This window comes from Lynx rufus, unplaced genomic scaffold (genome assembly GCF_022079265.1).
Source record: "Lynx rufus isolate CCGP_SWC_20201006 ecotype Redwood Valley unplaced genomic scaffold, mLynRuf1.p SCAF_1, whole genome shotgun sequence".
Taxonomy (NCBI): Eukaryota; Metazoa; Chordata; class Mammalia; order Carnivora; family Felidae; genus Lynx; species Lynx rufus.
This window is the reverse complement of record NW_025814823.1, coordinates 193,586,171-193,602,452: the sequence shown is the minus strand read 5'-3', so window position 1 is coordinate 193,602,452 and position 16,282 is coordinate 193,586,171. Positions and strand designations below refer to the sequence as shown.

Sequence of the window (16,282 nt, the reverse complement as noted above, 5' to 3'; positions counted from 1 at the left end):
TCCGATCTGTCTTGAAAAGGGAAAGGAGCAAATGATAGAGAAGTATTAGGCTGAACAGCACCAAACTGGGACTTTCTTATTGGCTTAGAAAGATTCAAAGAGAATAATATCCTTACTTTGTGGTCAGTGTCACTTAGTTCTGTGTATCGTCTAATGCCATCTCCCATACCAACCAGAGGTGGACAACACTCACTTAGTGACTCCCCGATTGCCCAGTGACTCAGCAACAAACCTGGGGAAGAAGTCAGCTTAGGTTCCTAGCCCGCGAGCCACACCTCTTCCCACTATGCCACACTGCCCCACCACCAGTAGGGTAAATCCATCCACTTTGGATGTACTCACCTTCCCATGCTTACCCTCAGCAAGGCCTAGAAGGCAAAAGATACAAACTGCCAGCTCTGTCCTTGCACTGTGTGCAAGCTCCTATCCATGCCCCCTCACATAAAGAGCACTGGCCACCTGGAAAGACCTGGGAATCATACAGTGATGCTCTGCTCCACTCACTTCCTCAACCTACACTCTATAGGCTCCTGCACTAAAGACACCCCCAAGAGGCATTGTAAGAAAGACACGGGTGGGGGATATATCCTTGAGACAAAGAGATGTGGAAGTCATTCATCCCCCACAAACCCTGGAGGCTTCTGGCTCCAGCTAGAATCCTGTTCAGGGTCAGGGTTCCCAGCCTCTGTAAGGCAGAGCAGACAGTGGCCTAGAGAGAACCAGTGACTTCAGGGTGAATCTCCTAGGAGTTATGTGTGTTCCAAGATGACATGGTCAACGCACAGCAATTACCTAGATCACAGATTGAATGTGGAAACACTTTAGGTCCTCCCCAGTGCCCCTAAACCACACATCCTAGGTCTCCCACCACTGCCCTAGGAGAAGGGACTAGACACAAACAAAGATTCTTCCATTAAAAACTCTTGCTTTGGGTCCACAAGCCAGGAGCACCTCGGCGGACAGCAGGATCCATTTTCTTTTGACACACAAGACCTCAGCTCTCCAATGCATATTCCACACAGATATTCTGCTCACAGTGAAGGCCTCCTACAGGGATGCCCACTTTATCCCAGACTAATGCCTGTGTTTTGGAAAATTCCCCCCACTATAGAAGAGGCCTCAGCTTCAGCTAGCTGGGTTCCCCTCCAAGACCCATACCATCTCCTTGAGTTCTCTGCTGCAGTTTTGTTTCAAGTCAGGATGTTCTGTGGTGCATTGTACAGCAGCCAGTCCCTGAGCACACACTGCTGACAAGAGCCGCCCCCACAACCCTTACTTTCACAGCATTTGCCTTGCCAATTATTAGTACAATGGGCCGATTCTCATCCTGTGTTGCTCTTGGGGAAAATACGCAGGCTGGGGAACTGGCCTAGATTGGAAATGGAAACAGCAGAAGTTGCCAATTAACGTGAGTTCCTTTTTTGCATCCCCTAAAGAAGTTAGTCTCTAGGGAGAATTTATAAGAGGCTCAATGATCTCAGGCCCTCTAGGAACTCCTCAGATGCCCCAAATCTCTTGGGGTTGGGGTGAGTGTCAAAGGTCACTTCATCTAACTATCTAGTGCTCGAATCCCTTAGATGACCCCATCAGTTTTTTCCTGAATGCATCTATGTTTGGCGTACTCACCACCATCCATGGCAAAACATTCCACATTTGGACAGCTCTACTGAATCAAAAGATCTTCCTTAGTTGAATCAAATCCACCTCCCCGTAGCTTCCTCACTTTGGTCCTAGCTAGTAAGTGAGCCTAGCCAACTACTGAGTCTCTATTCCTAGGAAATAATCAACCACTCGGGAAAATGGCTCATGGGCTAAAAATCCAAGTTCTGGAAAAGCACAAGTGAAAGCCTATTATAGCAGGAAGGCTAGTAGGTAGGAAATGGGTTGGACTTCTCTCTAGACCCTGAAAGGCAAGTCAGGTCACACATTCAGCATGTGAAACAATTGAAAGCAGCCCCTAAAAGTCCAAATGTACAGACATCAGAAAATGTGTGGAATTCCTATGGAATGGAAAGAAGAGCAGGAGCTGGAGGCTTTGCTTTGTAGGAGTTCACACTCTTAACAGGAAGATAAGAAGCAGTTGGAGAAACCTGAAGCCTTGGTCCAGACTTAGCAGGCCTTGGATGATGGGCACCACCAGTCTCTATGGGAGGGAATGGTCCTATGGCCAAAGGCTTTGGCTTCTCCTTGGAACTTTCTACTTAAGCCATTAAAAAAAAGCTTCAAGTCCCTCCTTCTCAGGCCTGGCTCAAACCTCTTCATGAAGACTTAAGCCAGCCCCATATTCTTGGACGGGATGTTGGCTCAGAAACACAGAGGGAGTCTGGGACAGTCCCCCATTATGTGGGAAGAGCAAGAAAAAATGTGAAAATTAAAACCTCTCCCTTCCACATGAGGGAGGCGACAATTCAAGACAACAGGTTAAGGGGGATGGATGAAGGGGGGGTGCTCATCACCATGACAACAAGCCCAACAATTCTGAAAGATGGATTTTTTTGGGTTTTCTTTTCACCTGTCATTCTTCTCAGTGCTGTCACTCTCTTCCCTCCCTCCTGGCAGAAGACAAGTTGTGACTTTTTCACTCCCACCAACAAGCTGCCTGGCTTTTGGGAGTACAGCTGCTATGGGATGGGAGGAGAATGGAGTCCCCCAGAAGGGTGCTCAAAAGACTCAGGTTCTAGCTTTTCTCTCTCCCTGGTCATATCTGGGAAGCTTGTAGCTTTCCCAGGAAACGTGAACACAGCTGTTCATACATAAGTCCATGAAGAAACACATCCTCTTGTATGGAGGAATCAGAGCTCTGGTCTGATTAAAAGTGGATTTTTAACCCTGCTCCTGGATATCCCATCATATTCCCAGAGTGAGTCAAAGAGAGTCATTAAAGGCAACTGAACAGAAGACCGCGGCCTCGGGCCTCCTTTGAAAGAGCTAAAGTTGGTGTGATCAAAAAGCAAATGGTACACATAAGGGAGATCATAAAATCTTGCCTAAATGTAAACTCCCCAACTATGTGAGCTAAGAAAATAGCAACACCAGCCTTTCATTCCACACCCTATCAAATTATGCCAGATTAGACAGTCGTGCTACATCTAAGTTTGCTTCCTAATACAGGTAGGGAAAGGTCCCGGGTGCCCCCTTGATTCCAGAAGTCTTTCCCTCACCCCCTGTGTTGGCATAAGAAGGGGATGAGTGGCACTGTCTGTCCTTCAAGAGGTGGAACTCCCCATACCATGTGGCTACCCTCTCTGTTTGTATGGGATGTGTCCTCCAACACACATTGCGGTCTCTGTAGGCCAGAGACCTCCTTCAGAAGTGAAAGATGCTCTCCACCTCCAGACATAGTCAAGTGCTCAGCCACTGGATGTTTCTTCTTCTGCAATTACATACAATATGCCCTTTATCCCTACTTTCATATGAAGATCTCATCCCAGGTATACCAGAAATAGACACCCCACACTCTATGGCCAAGGAGATAGATGCCCTCTTAGGGTTTCTTGAAGAGAGTGACCAAAAAAAAAAAAAAAAAAAAAAAAAAGGATGCCCACTATTCCCTTATCCTTGAAGACAATCGTCAACCAAGGTGAACTTGAAAAGACCATGAGGAAGAAAACACAAAGTGTTGGTGACCAAGGAGGCAAGGTGCACTTCAGCTATTGAAAGGCTGATTATCATGCGAAGCCAACAGGACTTCTTTCTTTCCTCCCAGCTTCCTGCGCACCACCTTCCCCCAGGCCTGTTCCTCATCCACTCCCTCTGAGCATCACTGTCAACCACTCTTTTTTAAGGTGTGAACTGATGACACATTAACATGCCTCCCCACCTTACCCCTAGCCCCGTCTATACAGAAAAGTTGGTTTGGTTTTTTTAAAAAAAAAAATTTTCCCCCCACACAGACGAGTTTTATAGGAACTTCTACTGACCATAAATCCTGGTCTCTGAAACAGAATTACAGACCTCCTGAATGACAAACAGGGAGACATTTTGAGTGTTTTGAAAAACCACACCAAGTGGGGATTTACTTGTCTAGCCAACTCTTGAACCAAGCATTTTGGGCATATCCCTTATCAGGCCATTATACCAGAGCAGGAGAAATTCTACCCCTTGGAAGAATCATTTCCACTGCTTCCACAGCCAGAATATGTCTTGCCAAGTGTAACCCATATTCAAGAGCCATCTGCTTTAGCAATACAGGAAGCCACCAAAGGGGTGTGCTTTAGATAATCCTACAGCTCTGCTAGCTAGTGCTGCTTCTGGGGAGGGAAGGCATGCTCCTATTTGCCAGCTGCAGTCCCCAAGCTCAGCCCTGCTGAATCCTGTACAATGCACCAAGTGGAACTAGGGCAGAGCCCACTGACTTAGTCCATAGCAAACTCCTTTCCACACGTCCAGATCTTAATAGGCAGATGTCCAAGGAGTCCCTAGGGCAAGACAGTTCACCTTTTGTTTGGCTTGCCTCCATCCCCACCTGAAAAAGAATACATACAGAGACATAAAAGCTATATCCTATCCATTGTTACCAACTAACCAACCATGGTGTGTACCTGTGCCAGCTGAAGTGTGCATTTCATTTTAATTCAATGAGAAACTTGTTGTACACGAGCAAACAATATAAACGAAGATGTTAGAGCCACCATGACTCTAAGAATGAGTATTCTTTGAAGATTTAAAGATGTTCACTTGCCTGTGTCAAAATTTTGACTGAGCACTTTCCGCCTCTCTCTGAGCTATAACTCTCACCCTGACCACCAGTTTCCTTTGGTCCCCAAAGGAAACTGGTCCCCAGTTTCCTCAGTCCGACAGTTTGAACCTGACTGGAGGTGACAGAATGCAGGGACAGTCTCACCACACTGATGGCCTTTCTCAGGCCCCACAAAGTGAGCTCTGTCTACCCACTACTGGACATGGGTACTTATCCCCCAGCCCTGGGAATTAGTCTGTTCCATGACTTTGTTCATCCAGAACCAGTGTAAGATCTTTTACTGTAGGCACCAGAGATTTCTAAATTCAGCTACCTGAGTCTGCCTACGATGTCTTTTAGCAAGCACCTCCAACAGAAAAATGACACCAATTAAACATAATTACTAGGATTTAATAGAGCCATTTTTCTATCCAAGTGCCTTTTTACTATTCTAAGACCCCCTCCCCCCGTTTTCTTTTTTCCCTAGATTGAGACTCAGATCAGTAAGTTAAAAGTACACATTGATTGGTCTTTATTATGTGTGCAATAACTCTCTTATTAAATTGAAATTAAACGTACATCTAGGGAAAAGTTCACTTTAAGTGCCAACTCAGAAAAACACTCAGAGACATAAACAATAAGCAAGGCCGATGCTTTGCACAACAGAGAGGTGGGGGACAGGAACTGAACTAGAAAGGGAGGCACACATTCTCTGAAAGAATAGGGTAAGCTCAAGGATGCAGATTTTGGTAGAAGCTGCCTGAATTTCTTGTGGTGCCTCTTGCCCCAGAACAGGCATTGTAGAGGGAGGGAAATGTAATTATAAATTAAATATAATCAGGGATGCTTTGGGATATTGTCACACACACACACACACACACACACACACACACACACACACACACCTTTTTCCTAGGAATATTTAGCACTCTATCAATGAATAAAAAGCCTCTCCGACTATTTTGAATGTTAAAAAGGGTGATGGGGTTGAGTGTATGTGTGTAAAAATGCTATTGCTTGGATGGTCTCTAGCCTTTTGGCTCACTTTACTCTTCCCCCTGCCCCCTTCCCTCCTCCCCTTCCTAGGACAAGACAAGTGCTCTGAGCCTCAGCAATGTGGCAGGCGTGTTCTACATCCTGATTGGAGGACTTGGACTAGCCATGCTGGTTGCCTTAATCGAGTTCTGCTACAAATCCCGTAGCGAATCCAAGCGGATGAAGGTGGCATCGTCTTCCCAGGCCTTTTTCCTACCCTGTTTTGTGATACAGCTGGGTTTCCTGGGAGTGTCTGTGCTAGAAAGGGTGGAGAGTGAAACAAGGTTGAAGTTAGCTCTGGGCAGGGGCCCAGAAAGCTCCGATGGGAAAGGTGATGGGAAAGGAGACAGCTATGAGAAAGGAAGGGAGATGGGATGTGTCAGGGTCAACATAAGGCCTGGGAAACAACTGTACCAGCCAGAGATGGGGTGGTGAGACTAAAAGTTAGGAGTTTAAGTGGACAGTCAACACAATGTGAGGCAAGAGTGGTTGCTGCAAAAGTAGATTCTCTCTGAGTTTTCATTAACAGAAGTGTAGCTCTCAAAATACAGGAGAGGGTGTCTACCCTCTGTAAGATAGATAATCTTGCCATGCTTGGTGAGTTAGGTCTTTTCTTAGTTACTCTACTGTGAGATGGACTTTGGCAAAGAGAATCATGCACAGAAGAGCAGCAAGTTAGCTAGATGACCCTATTTGCTGAAGGCAAATAGCCGGAAAAGAGAATTGTGGAGGATATGAGAGCTGTCTATAAAAACGTGAAGACTTTGCAGGTGGGAAAAAAAATAGACGAGTTCTGTGGGGTCCCAAAGTGTACAATACGAACTAATTACTAAAAGCTATGGAGAACAGAGGTTAACACAGTGAGATCTAATGTTCTTTCAGAGCTACTGGGAAAGGAAATGGACTATCCCAATAAGTAGCAAGCCTCCCATCACTGGAGGTATACAAGTAGAGGCCAAGTAACTCTGGGGGAGGATATAGGTTCAAATACTCAAAGGGAGTTTGGATTAAATAACCTTCAAGACCCCTCACATTTCATGATTTAGCTTCAATAAGAAAATATTCATGCAAGTGTTAATTATGTAGGCAACACCATGAGCAAGATATCATAATGAGACACAGAGGTTGGAGATACAATCTGTGACCTTCAACAACAAAAAATTGCACGGCAAAATTACTCAGTGAAGCAACTTATAGATAGGAAGGCCTATAGGAATACAGAGGAGGCATAAATTAGAGAAGGCTTCCAGGAAGAGGCAAAAATTAAGAGGAAGGACAAGTGGGATTCAGACCAACAAAAGTGGAGGGAAATGCAGTCACTGAGCAATGTACCCTAAGCTGTTACGTTGGTTTGACCAGACTAAGAAGATTCATTGGTAGGATTTGCTCTCCTAGAATGTGACCTGAGAAGCCTATATAACCTCAGTATATACCCACTGTTGAATCACGACCATAGCCTCTTGCCTAGCCACTCTCAGCCTTGGGGCAACAGCCCTACACATATCTCCAGGGTCGCTCTTGGAGAAGACATTGCTGGACATTTGCTTCCCCTGTTTGGAAACTCTGTATTCAGTTCTGTACACAGAGAGTGGGAGTTGGAGGAGGAGGGCCTTCTGTCCTGGCATTCAGACCTTCTGTCCTGGCATTCAGCATTTCCACATCATGGTTCCAGCCTACTTTCCCCTCCCAAGCAATCTGCTCTTACATACTCCGTACTCTAGCCACCCACCTTGTGCTTCCCACCCATGTGCCTTAATGCAGGCTAATCTCTCTCCCCATCTTCTGCCCATAGGGCCCATTTAAAAGGCAATGTAACCAAGATACAATAACAAGGAACAATTAAGGGAGGGTAGTATGATGGTATTTAGCCAGCGGACCTAGGAACACCTCATTCCTACCCTTAACCAGCTCACCCACACCAGGTCTTCTCAGAAAGGACAAAGCAGAGCAAAAGCATGGGCCTCAGACCTTAAACCCAGGGTAGACCTCCAAAGAGCTTGACAAGCACAATAAGGTCTCCTAGAACCTAAACAAAGATTTCTTTTCCTATTCCACCCAAACATAAGCCCAAAAATTCTCCAAAGTGAGGAAAGCCCACTCTGGAGGCAGAGGAGAACAGAAAAAAAGCTAGGTGAACTACAACCTTTATAACACCCCAAAACCTTCCATGTGAGCTATGACCCAAACCAAGTGTTCAAGATTGGCCTGCTTCATATCGCAGGATCTCCTTCTCACTGGTCCCCGAGAGCACAGTGCAGTGTGGTGGCCTAAAGCACAGGCTCTAGAGACTGTCTGAGCATAGATTCTGCCTGCTCTATTTGCCAACTGTGTCATCTGGGACAAGCTCCAGTAGCTCTCTGATCCTCATTTTCTATAGAATGGGGCTAGTGGTAGGACATATCTCATAAAATTATTGTGAGCATTGTGTGATAAATGGACATAAAGGGATTGTCAAAATTCCTGGGTCATAATAAGCTCTCAATAAATAACAATACTCACACTGATAACTACTATTTATAATAATAATTATTTTTCCCATTAGTGATCAGCTACAGTCTTTTTAACACTTTCCTTTTACTGCCCCTACTTACGTGTCCTAGGTTTTTTGAGCTATATAGATTGTGAGTTCTTTAAGGTAAGAAGTATGTCTAATTTCTCTTTGGACATTCCACACACATAGGATAATTATCAGTAAAATTATGTAGAATTGTCCCCAGAAGAGAAAAACTCTTGAAGGATGAAGTGATGCATGGGGGAGAGCTGCTATTTGGGTAAACAAATACGACCATCAAAACCACCCAGGCTGGAAGCACAAACATCATCGTCCAAGGTGGTTCTGGCCCCATCTGTTTGTGTTCATAAAATCACATGAGAGCAGGCACCCATCAAGCAGGAACTGCTTGGACCTCTGACCCTTCCCATGGGATTACCATGTCCCAATAATCATGGTCAGTGCCAGGTAACGGTACCAGGGTGGTTAAAGACTGGGATCCTCTTAAAACTAGACAGTTGGCTTTCACCACTGAAATCACAACATTCAGGTTAAGACAAGAATCCTTAGAAGAGGCCACTGAGTCATGCCATAACTTGTTGGGGGACATTCGCACCCTTTCCTTTACAAAGATGTCAAATTTCTCAGAAGCCAACATCAGGATCTCTTAGACTCATTCATCAGGATCTTTCACCACAATATTTTATAATTAATTCCATTGTTCGACACAACTTCTGCCCAACTCATCAAGGTTCCTAATAGATGTTTTAATCTTCCAACTGCAGAGAAGATACTTTTACTGTCTTTCTTAATCAACCCAGCCTTTCAGTTCTGAAGCCCCACCAACTTCTCTCTTGTCCAAAGGAGAAAAGTAGAACACTATCAACCTGCCTCTCAGATGAGTTCACAACTTGATAGTTTTCTTTATTATTCTGTAATTAGCCTTCCCCAGAGGCAGTTAGCTCTTTACAGACATGTTAACAGTGTCACAGGCTGTTGGTGAGAAACTTCATTCCTGTTCCTTTCCTTGATCACTGTGTTTGGCCAACTTTTAAGATCTTGAGCCCCTAAACATAGTTGAGGGCCAACCCCCAATTTCTCAACCATGGTCAAAGAGCCTTTCCCCACTGTGCAAAGAAGAGATAAGAAGAAAAGGAAGGGGGGTAGAAAAGGGAAGAAGAAGAAAAGAAGGGAAGATGACATCTTTTTAGTAACTTCCATGTTCAAAGTACTTTATATACATTTTCATTAACCCTGTAATGTGTTGTGCTTACAATTCTTCAGATGAAGAAATAGGGATTCAAAGAAGCTTAAGTAGTTTGTCCTAGTAAGGTCACACAAGCTAGGAGCTGGAAAAACAGGAATTAGACTTCCAATGCAGGAAAAGATCATTCTGAGTACCTACCATGTGTGTCCTCAAGTGGCAGCCACAGTACATAGACAAATAAGATGCAGCCCTATCCTTAGGTTTTCCTGAGGTAGTTGTTGAGGCCATCCATGATTAGTAATCTATTGCTTGTGTGTTGTCGAACCCCTTTCCTTTTTGATATGTCATAGGAACAAGACACACAATAGGTGTCACAGGACAGTGGGAAATCATCCTGGAGGCATTCCTTCCACAAAGACATACTGAGCACCACTGTATGAGGCATTGCTCAGCACTGGGGACATACTCAGGAACAAAACAGACATAGCTTCTGTTCTCAAGAAGCTACAAGTATGATGGGAAGACAGAAAGTAAATAGATACTTACATGTTCAGTGAGTGTTTGAAGAAAAATGCTGGACTGTCAAGTCCTGTTGAGGGAATGAGGGCTGGGACAGATCAGAGAGGTTCTCCTGAGAAACTGGTATCTAGCAGACTTGAAGTATGGAAGGAATTAACCAGGGGAAAGGCATTGCCTGCAAAGGATGCCCATGTGTGAGACACCCAAATATTAGAACTTATGCCCAGAAATAGGAAGAAGTCCATGCTCACCAGAGCATAAGAAGACTTCAGGAAGAAGAGAACACATGAGAGGTGGGGACTCAGAAAGGGACTTCTGACAACCACACCATTTGAGTAAGATTTAAGTGGTCATATAGTTGCAAAGATACATAACCTAAGACATGCTCCAGATTGAAGTCTCAGATCCCCTTTCCTCTGCCTGGAGAAACAGACCAAAACTGAGTCCTTCACTGACATTAAAGATAACCAGTGTCTGTATTATTGCCCATATTTCTCCCTGTGGAAAACAATTGTATGTGGCAATACTGACATGAACTGTATTTAAGCCACAGCAGCTGAAGCTTTACATGTTTGCCTAGAATTATCAAGCAGCTGAGAGACTTGGTAACACAGGGATGTGTCCTCCACAGCAGGCAGTCACTCTGGCTCTTAGCACACATGCTAGTAGGAGGTCATCACTGAGGTTGAGCTTTTATTAGGATGTTCTAGGATGTGCAGAGTCTGGGAAGACTTTTCTTAGAAAAGCAGGTGGCTGGGGAGTTTGGATGTAAACACTGTTAGAGAAATGAGTCTCTCAAGAGTTAACCTGGGGGTGCTGGAGGTTGGACTTTTAACTCACACTTTTCTCCCTGGGTATCAGCTTCAAAAACAACTGTAAGGATGAACTTTAAGAATGGCTGGTATGTCAAGGATGGACGAGGGAGAACTTCATTTCCTAGAGGCAAGGGGAAGAAGGACATCAGCTTATGATAGCCTAGCTACAGAGGGTACAATTAGAAGGTCATCCACTTTGACACTAGGTGACAGATAACTACAACCTTAAGTCAGTTGGTCCGAAGTCCTCACTTTCTCTATAAAGTGAAGGATATAAACTAGATGTGTGTATTTCAACCTTGCTTGCACATTAGAATCACCTGAGGAGTTTTTAAAAGCCCAGATGTCCAGGCCATGCATCACACCTAGTAAGTCAACATCTTTGAGGGTATATCTGAGGCATCAGTGCTTTTCCCCAGAAAACTCCCCAGATAATTCCATTGTGCAGTCAAATTTGAGAACTAATGATCTAGTAATTTGTAGAATTGCTTTCCACTCCAAAGTTTTGACTCCATTCATCTGTTCTCCTGCGATCCCATAAGTGTCTTAGAAAAGAAGCCGGTAAGCAGGTAGCACTCACTGTCAGTAGGATTATGGAGTTATTGACCTTGGAGAAGCCCTTAACTTCCAAGAAAACCATTTCTGAGTGGTGTGAACATGGAGGGTTTTAGCTACATGCCTAGCTAAGTTATCTCAGACTTTGGTAGGCACCAATATTTACTATGCCACCAATCTTATCCTTTAAGATAAATTCATCAAGTATCACCAACTTCAATAGAATATTATGGGAATATGTGAGACTTTTTTAGAAACAAAGCCCAGGATTATCTGTGTGAACTTTAAACTTTATTTTTTAATTAAAGGGATGTGGTAGAGAAAAATCATAAAAGATAAACATCCCAAGTTAATCCATAGAATGTTTCCTCATTCCCATACACACAAATAAGCATAAGTGAGAATAAATAACCATTAATTCCTTGGGTTTTCTTTTCACATTTCACCCATAGAGCATCACAGTAGTTTTTATTTGGCCTTCACTTAGAAGAATGCAATCCAGGGCACATTTCCTCTTGAGTGGAAGACAATCAAGGCAGAATATAAATAAATCAAGTCCGGAGGCTTGAGGAGGAGGCAGAACCAGTGTGGGTAGAGCATCCTTTGGGGCAAATCTGTCTGAATCAGGGATTTTAAAAAGAACTCTTAAAAAAAAGACTGTCAGAATTGCTAGTAATAATACTTCCAGCATAGTATAGTACAAAGAATAAAAATTAGGTCAAACTGCTGTTTATGTCTATCTGGCCATCAGAGAGTGACTGACTTCTCTGATCACTAGGATCATGGAAATATGCAGAGAAGAAAATTCATAAACTTGTTGAGAAGGGCTCTAGGTGGTTGGATTTTGTTTTTGTTTTTTTTAGACAAATTTAAGGATATCTATTCAGCATCTAACTACATGCTGGGTACTATGGGAGACAGCTATAGACTGGGGGAAAAATGAACCCTGCCCTCCTCCAGACAGCTCTCTTAAAGAAGAGAAAACCCACAAACCTGAAGCAGAACCATTACAAAAGCATGTGTAATGTAGGAGTACTAGGCTGAAGGGGGCAAACACTTGATGGTACAGTCTAGGATGGCTTCAAGAAGGAGGTGAGAACAGAATTGAAGGATTGGTACAATTGGTCTCAGACACCTCTCAACTCATAGACAATTCTCCTATATATGATTCCCAAGAAATCAACCCCCACCTCAAAAATTCTATGAGTATCTCTTAATAGGAAATTAAAAGTGACAAGAAGAGAGACAGGTTTGGATTTCATGTCATGAAGCTTCTTTCTCCAAAGGAACTCAGAACAGAACCCTTCTTCTTATCTAATAAGATATGGTTCTAATTCCAGGTTGTGGTCTTGAACATTCTACCTCACTCATCTGACCCTTAGGGGATCACCGGAGTCCTTTTCATATCTAGAAGTCTAATATTTTGGAAATCACAAGCTTAATAGCAATGAACTGATGTGTCAGTCTAGAAGTCAGGTTATATGTGCTGTTGGGAAGCAGCTGACCTTCAGATAATGATCTTTGGAACGCATTCTCATTTTCTTTAGCACATGCTTCTTTCCAATTACATTTTTACTATTATTCAAACAAGTCCTATATTCCCATAACACATACTACTAGAGGCAGGAAAGAATTTTTCCTAAATCAAATCAGAGGTAGTTTTAAATTTTAACTCAGCAGTAACATACTTCTTTTTTTTTTTAACATTTCAAATCATTTTTCACGCAGTAGCACCATTCTTGCTAACAAAAGTCTGCAGGTGCATAGATTATCACATTTTACAAACATGGAGATTTTAAAGGTTTAGAGAGGTAAGGAGATATGCACAAGGTCATACAACTAGTTGATGTCAGAACCAGAACTAAAATCCCAAGTTTCCCAAACCCCTTTCTAGAGCTTTTCCACTTGATCATGTTGCTACATTTATTACCATTAATACTACCATGGAATACTTCTATCTTTAGAAATCACAGAATATAAAAACTAGAAAGGATCTTAGTGACCACCCAGTCTAACACACCTCATTACACAGAGAGAACAGGAGGTCCAGAGATGAGATCAGACTTGTCCAGAGCCACACAGCTGTTTTGTGAGTTCATGGGAAGCCAAGGTTAGCATTCCGGATAAGGAAAGGGGTTGGGTGGGGAGGAGAAGTGGAGTGAGATTTTAAGTCCAGCTTTGACTCATTCTCCTTACCAGTCACTGCCAAGGACCTGGGGAAGAACCCCCGGTCCTCCTGAAAAGGGTTTCTGTTTGATCCCACAGCAATCCATCAATGAAGCCATACGGACATCGACACTCCCGCGAAACAGTGGGGCAGGAACCAGCGGTGGCGGCAGTGGAGAAAACGGCCGGGTGGTCAGCCATGACTTCCCCAAGTCCATGCAGTCGATTCCCTGCATGAGCCACAGTTCAGGGATGCCCTTGGGAGCCACAGGATTGTAACTGGAGCAGATGGAGACCCCTTGGGGAGCAAGCTCAAGCTCCCCCAATTCCATACCAAGCCCTTCAGTGCCAAAAACAGTAAAATTGAAACGCAACCGCCACCAACCACCATGACCACAAGGATCAGATGATTCACCAGATTTTCCTGAAGAATTGAAAAATCATTTTGCCGTCCCTCTTCCTTTTTTGATGTTCTTTCACCCTTTTCCGTTTGTTAAGTGAGGATGATAAATAACACTGCACCGCAATAAGGGGAGAATAACCCTGTTGAACAGAGCCTATGTCTCTGAAAATGGAGTCATAGGAACATTAATGAGGAAACTGTACTGTTTTCTTTTAATTCATTTGTTAATGTGTCTTAGTGTGTGCAAGATTTTCTTTCTTACTAATATCCATGGTTTGAAGGTTCTGTTAGGCCCCTTCCTCCTCCTGGCTTCTTATTCCCAACTCCCTACCCATGTCTCTTCAGTTTTCAGATTGGAGATTAAAGATTCGCTCCACTTTACAAGCAAGCAAAAGGAAAAAGGCAACCTTCAAACTAATTTGCTATGGGAGCTCTCTAAGTTACCCTCCATTTCTCGACCCCAAGACATGGATGAGGATGGATGTTGTTGGAGAAGTGGACTGCCTTCCCCAGGAAGGGCACCTCCTAGACACTGATGTAGCTGAGAACATGTGCAAAAAGCAATTCAGACCAAGGGTGGTGGAGAGGACAAAGGCAGGTGTGCAGTCAGAGGAGGACTCACAAAGTTATTGCTGGAGTCTCAGAGAGAGCTTCCTTTAATGAGTAACAGCCATCCCATAGACCTTAGGTGGTTTCTTCACAGAGTCAACCTCAGCACTGAGCAGTATGTCTTTCTGCTATGCTCAAGCCCAAAGGCACTCTGGTGGCTGAATTGGCCTCCTGAACCAAGTACAGCCTTGGGAATAACTGACAGCCCGGGAGATATTGCCCATGATTGTCACTTTTCATTTGCTTGACATCTGAGCAGGAACCCCACTGTGGAGTAGACTCTCTTTGGAGCCTCTGATATGGGGGAAAATGCTATGCAAACTGAATGCAAAAAAAAAAAAGGATGGAAGAATTTTGGAAGAGGAAGCATCATTGAAGCCCACAAGCAACAGAACCTTCCATGGTGTGCGCTGTCCTAGGATTAAGAGACCAAGTCAGCTTAGAGTTTTGCTGACCTGGAGAACTTGGATTTTTATGTCCATATAAAAATGTTGTTTTAGCATGTGGCCACTTTAGAAAGTAAAATACCCAAGGCTGAATTACTTTAAGGAAAACAAGGAGATGAATTAAGTTGATAATGACATTGGGGACCTTAAGATCACTGACCCCAACTTCTAACCCAAGAAGGCTGACCTTCCCCCTGGCTGAGACAGAATGAGGATGTATTATTCCAATGAACAGACTCAATATGCCCATGATTGTGACTATAAAGCTGAACTAAAGCAAGTTTAGAGAAGTGACAGGGTACATAGAGAGAGACTCAGGCTGACTGCAACTTTAGTTGGAAAGGAGGTTCCTGGTACATAGCTTTCTTGGAGATCCCAACTCTCATTCTTGGTGCAATTGGCTTCCAGCTGTCCAGCAGCCACTCTCCTAGGTGCATGATTCAGTGTGTGCCATGTGTCTTTAGCTTTTATTGATAACCATGTTCTGGCTTATTTCCTTACCCCCTACTTCTCTCCAGTCTTATCTGCTAGGGGTTATCATTAGCAACTGACAAACTAAAGGTTTGGGAGCCTACCAACAAGTAGGTGCAGCATGATTGGCTTCATCTGTGGATTCTCTCAGTGGACACCCACCATCTCTATGTCTCCCCCATTCTCCTAGTATCAGCCGTAGCAAAGAACCATCCCCAAATCAAACTCTATGCCCTTTCAACTCAAGTGTTGTTCAGTCTTTTCACGTGTCAATGTGGGCATGGTACGTGAAGCAGGACCCTCAAGATGGATTTTTTACTTCTCACTACTGCCAGCTGATGTCCTCCCCATCCCCTGTCCTCCCACCAGATTTTTGTCAGCCCTTAGCCTACCACTGCAGAATATGATATGACCTGTCATTAGGGAGTGCATTTCAGAGGAGTTAGAAATATCCCTGTTACTATCAACATGCTTCAAAGACCTTTTCCTTTGGTAAGATGCCTCTCCAGCCACCCAGCTCACCACTAACATGATCTGATAGGGAGAGACCATCTAAGCTAACAATGAGAGTATATGCTGTGTGGGGGTCCAAGACTCCACAGAAGATGCTTTTTATCAATAGAGGGGTGACGGGGGAAAACAAAAGCAAGAAAAAAGTTAACTTGTATTATGTATTTTTACTACACTTTTCTTAAAAATAGAGTACTGGGAAAACTCTGAAAGAGATTGACATTTTTCTCAACAGGAATCCATACTTAACAGTTCTGGCTTTCATTAAATTTTGCTCTTTGGTACCTGGGCCTTTTATTTAACATCTATATTTGTTTTAATTCTCTTGACAGATGTGTGAAAGGATTTTTGCTTGATCAAACACTAAATATTTTTTT

The 16,282-nt window shown here is 43.6% G+C and overlaps 1 protein-coding gene across 4 annotated transcripts in view; it reads left to right on the top strand.

The window, feature by feature from the left end:
• The window catches only part of GRIA1 (glutamate ionotropic receptor AMPA type subunit 1), a 304,474-nt gene extending 290,729 nt beyond the window's left edge, over positions 1 to 13,745 (top strand). For all 4 annotated transcript variants that reach the window (XM_047073505.1, XM_047073496.1, XM_047073479.1 and 1 more), the window contains 2 exons: positions 5,765 to 5,899; positions 13,545 to 13,745. In XM_047073505.1, coding sequence (XP_046929461.1) covers positions 5,765 to 5,899; positions 13,545 to 13,745 — 336 coding nt within the window. The remainder of the gene's footprint in view (positions 1 to 5,764; positions 5,900 to 13,544) is intronic.
• Positions 13,746 to 16,282: the final 2,537 nt, after the last annotated feature.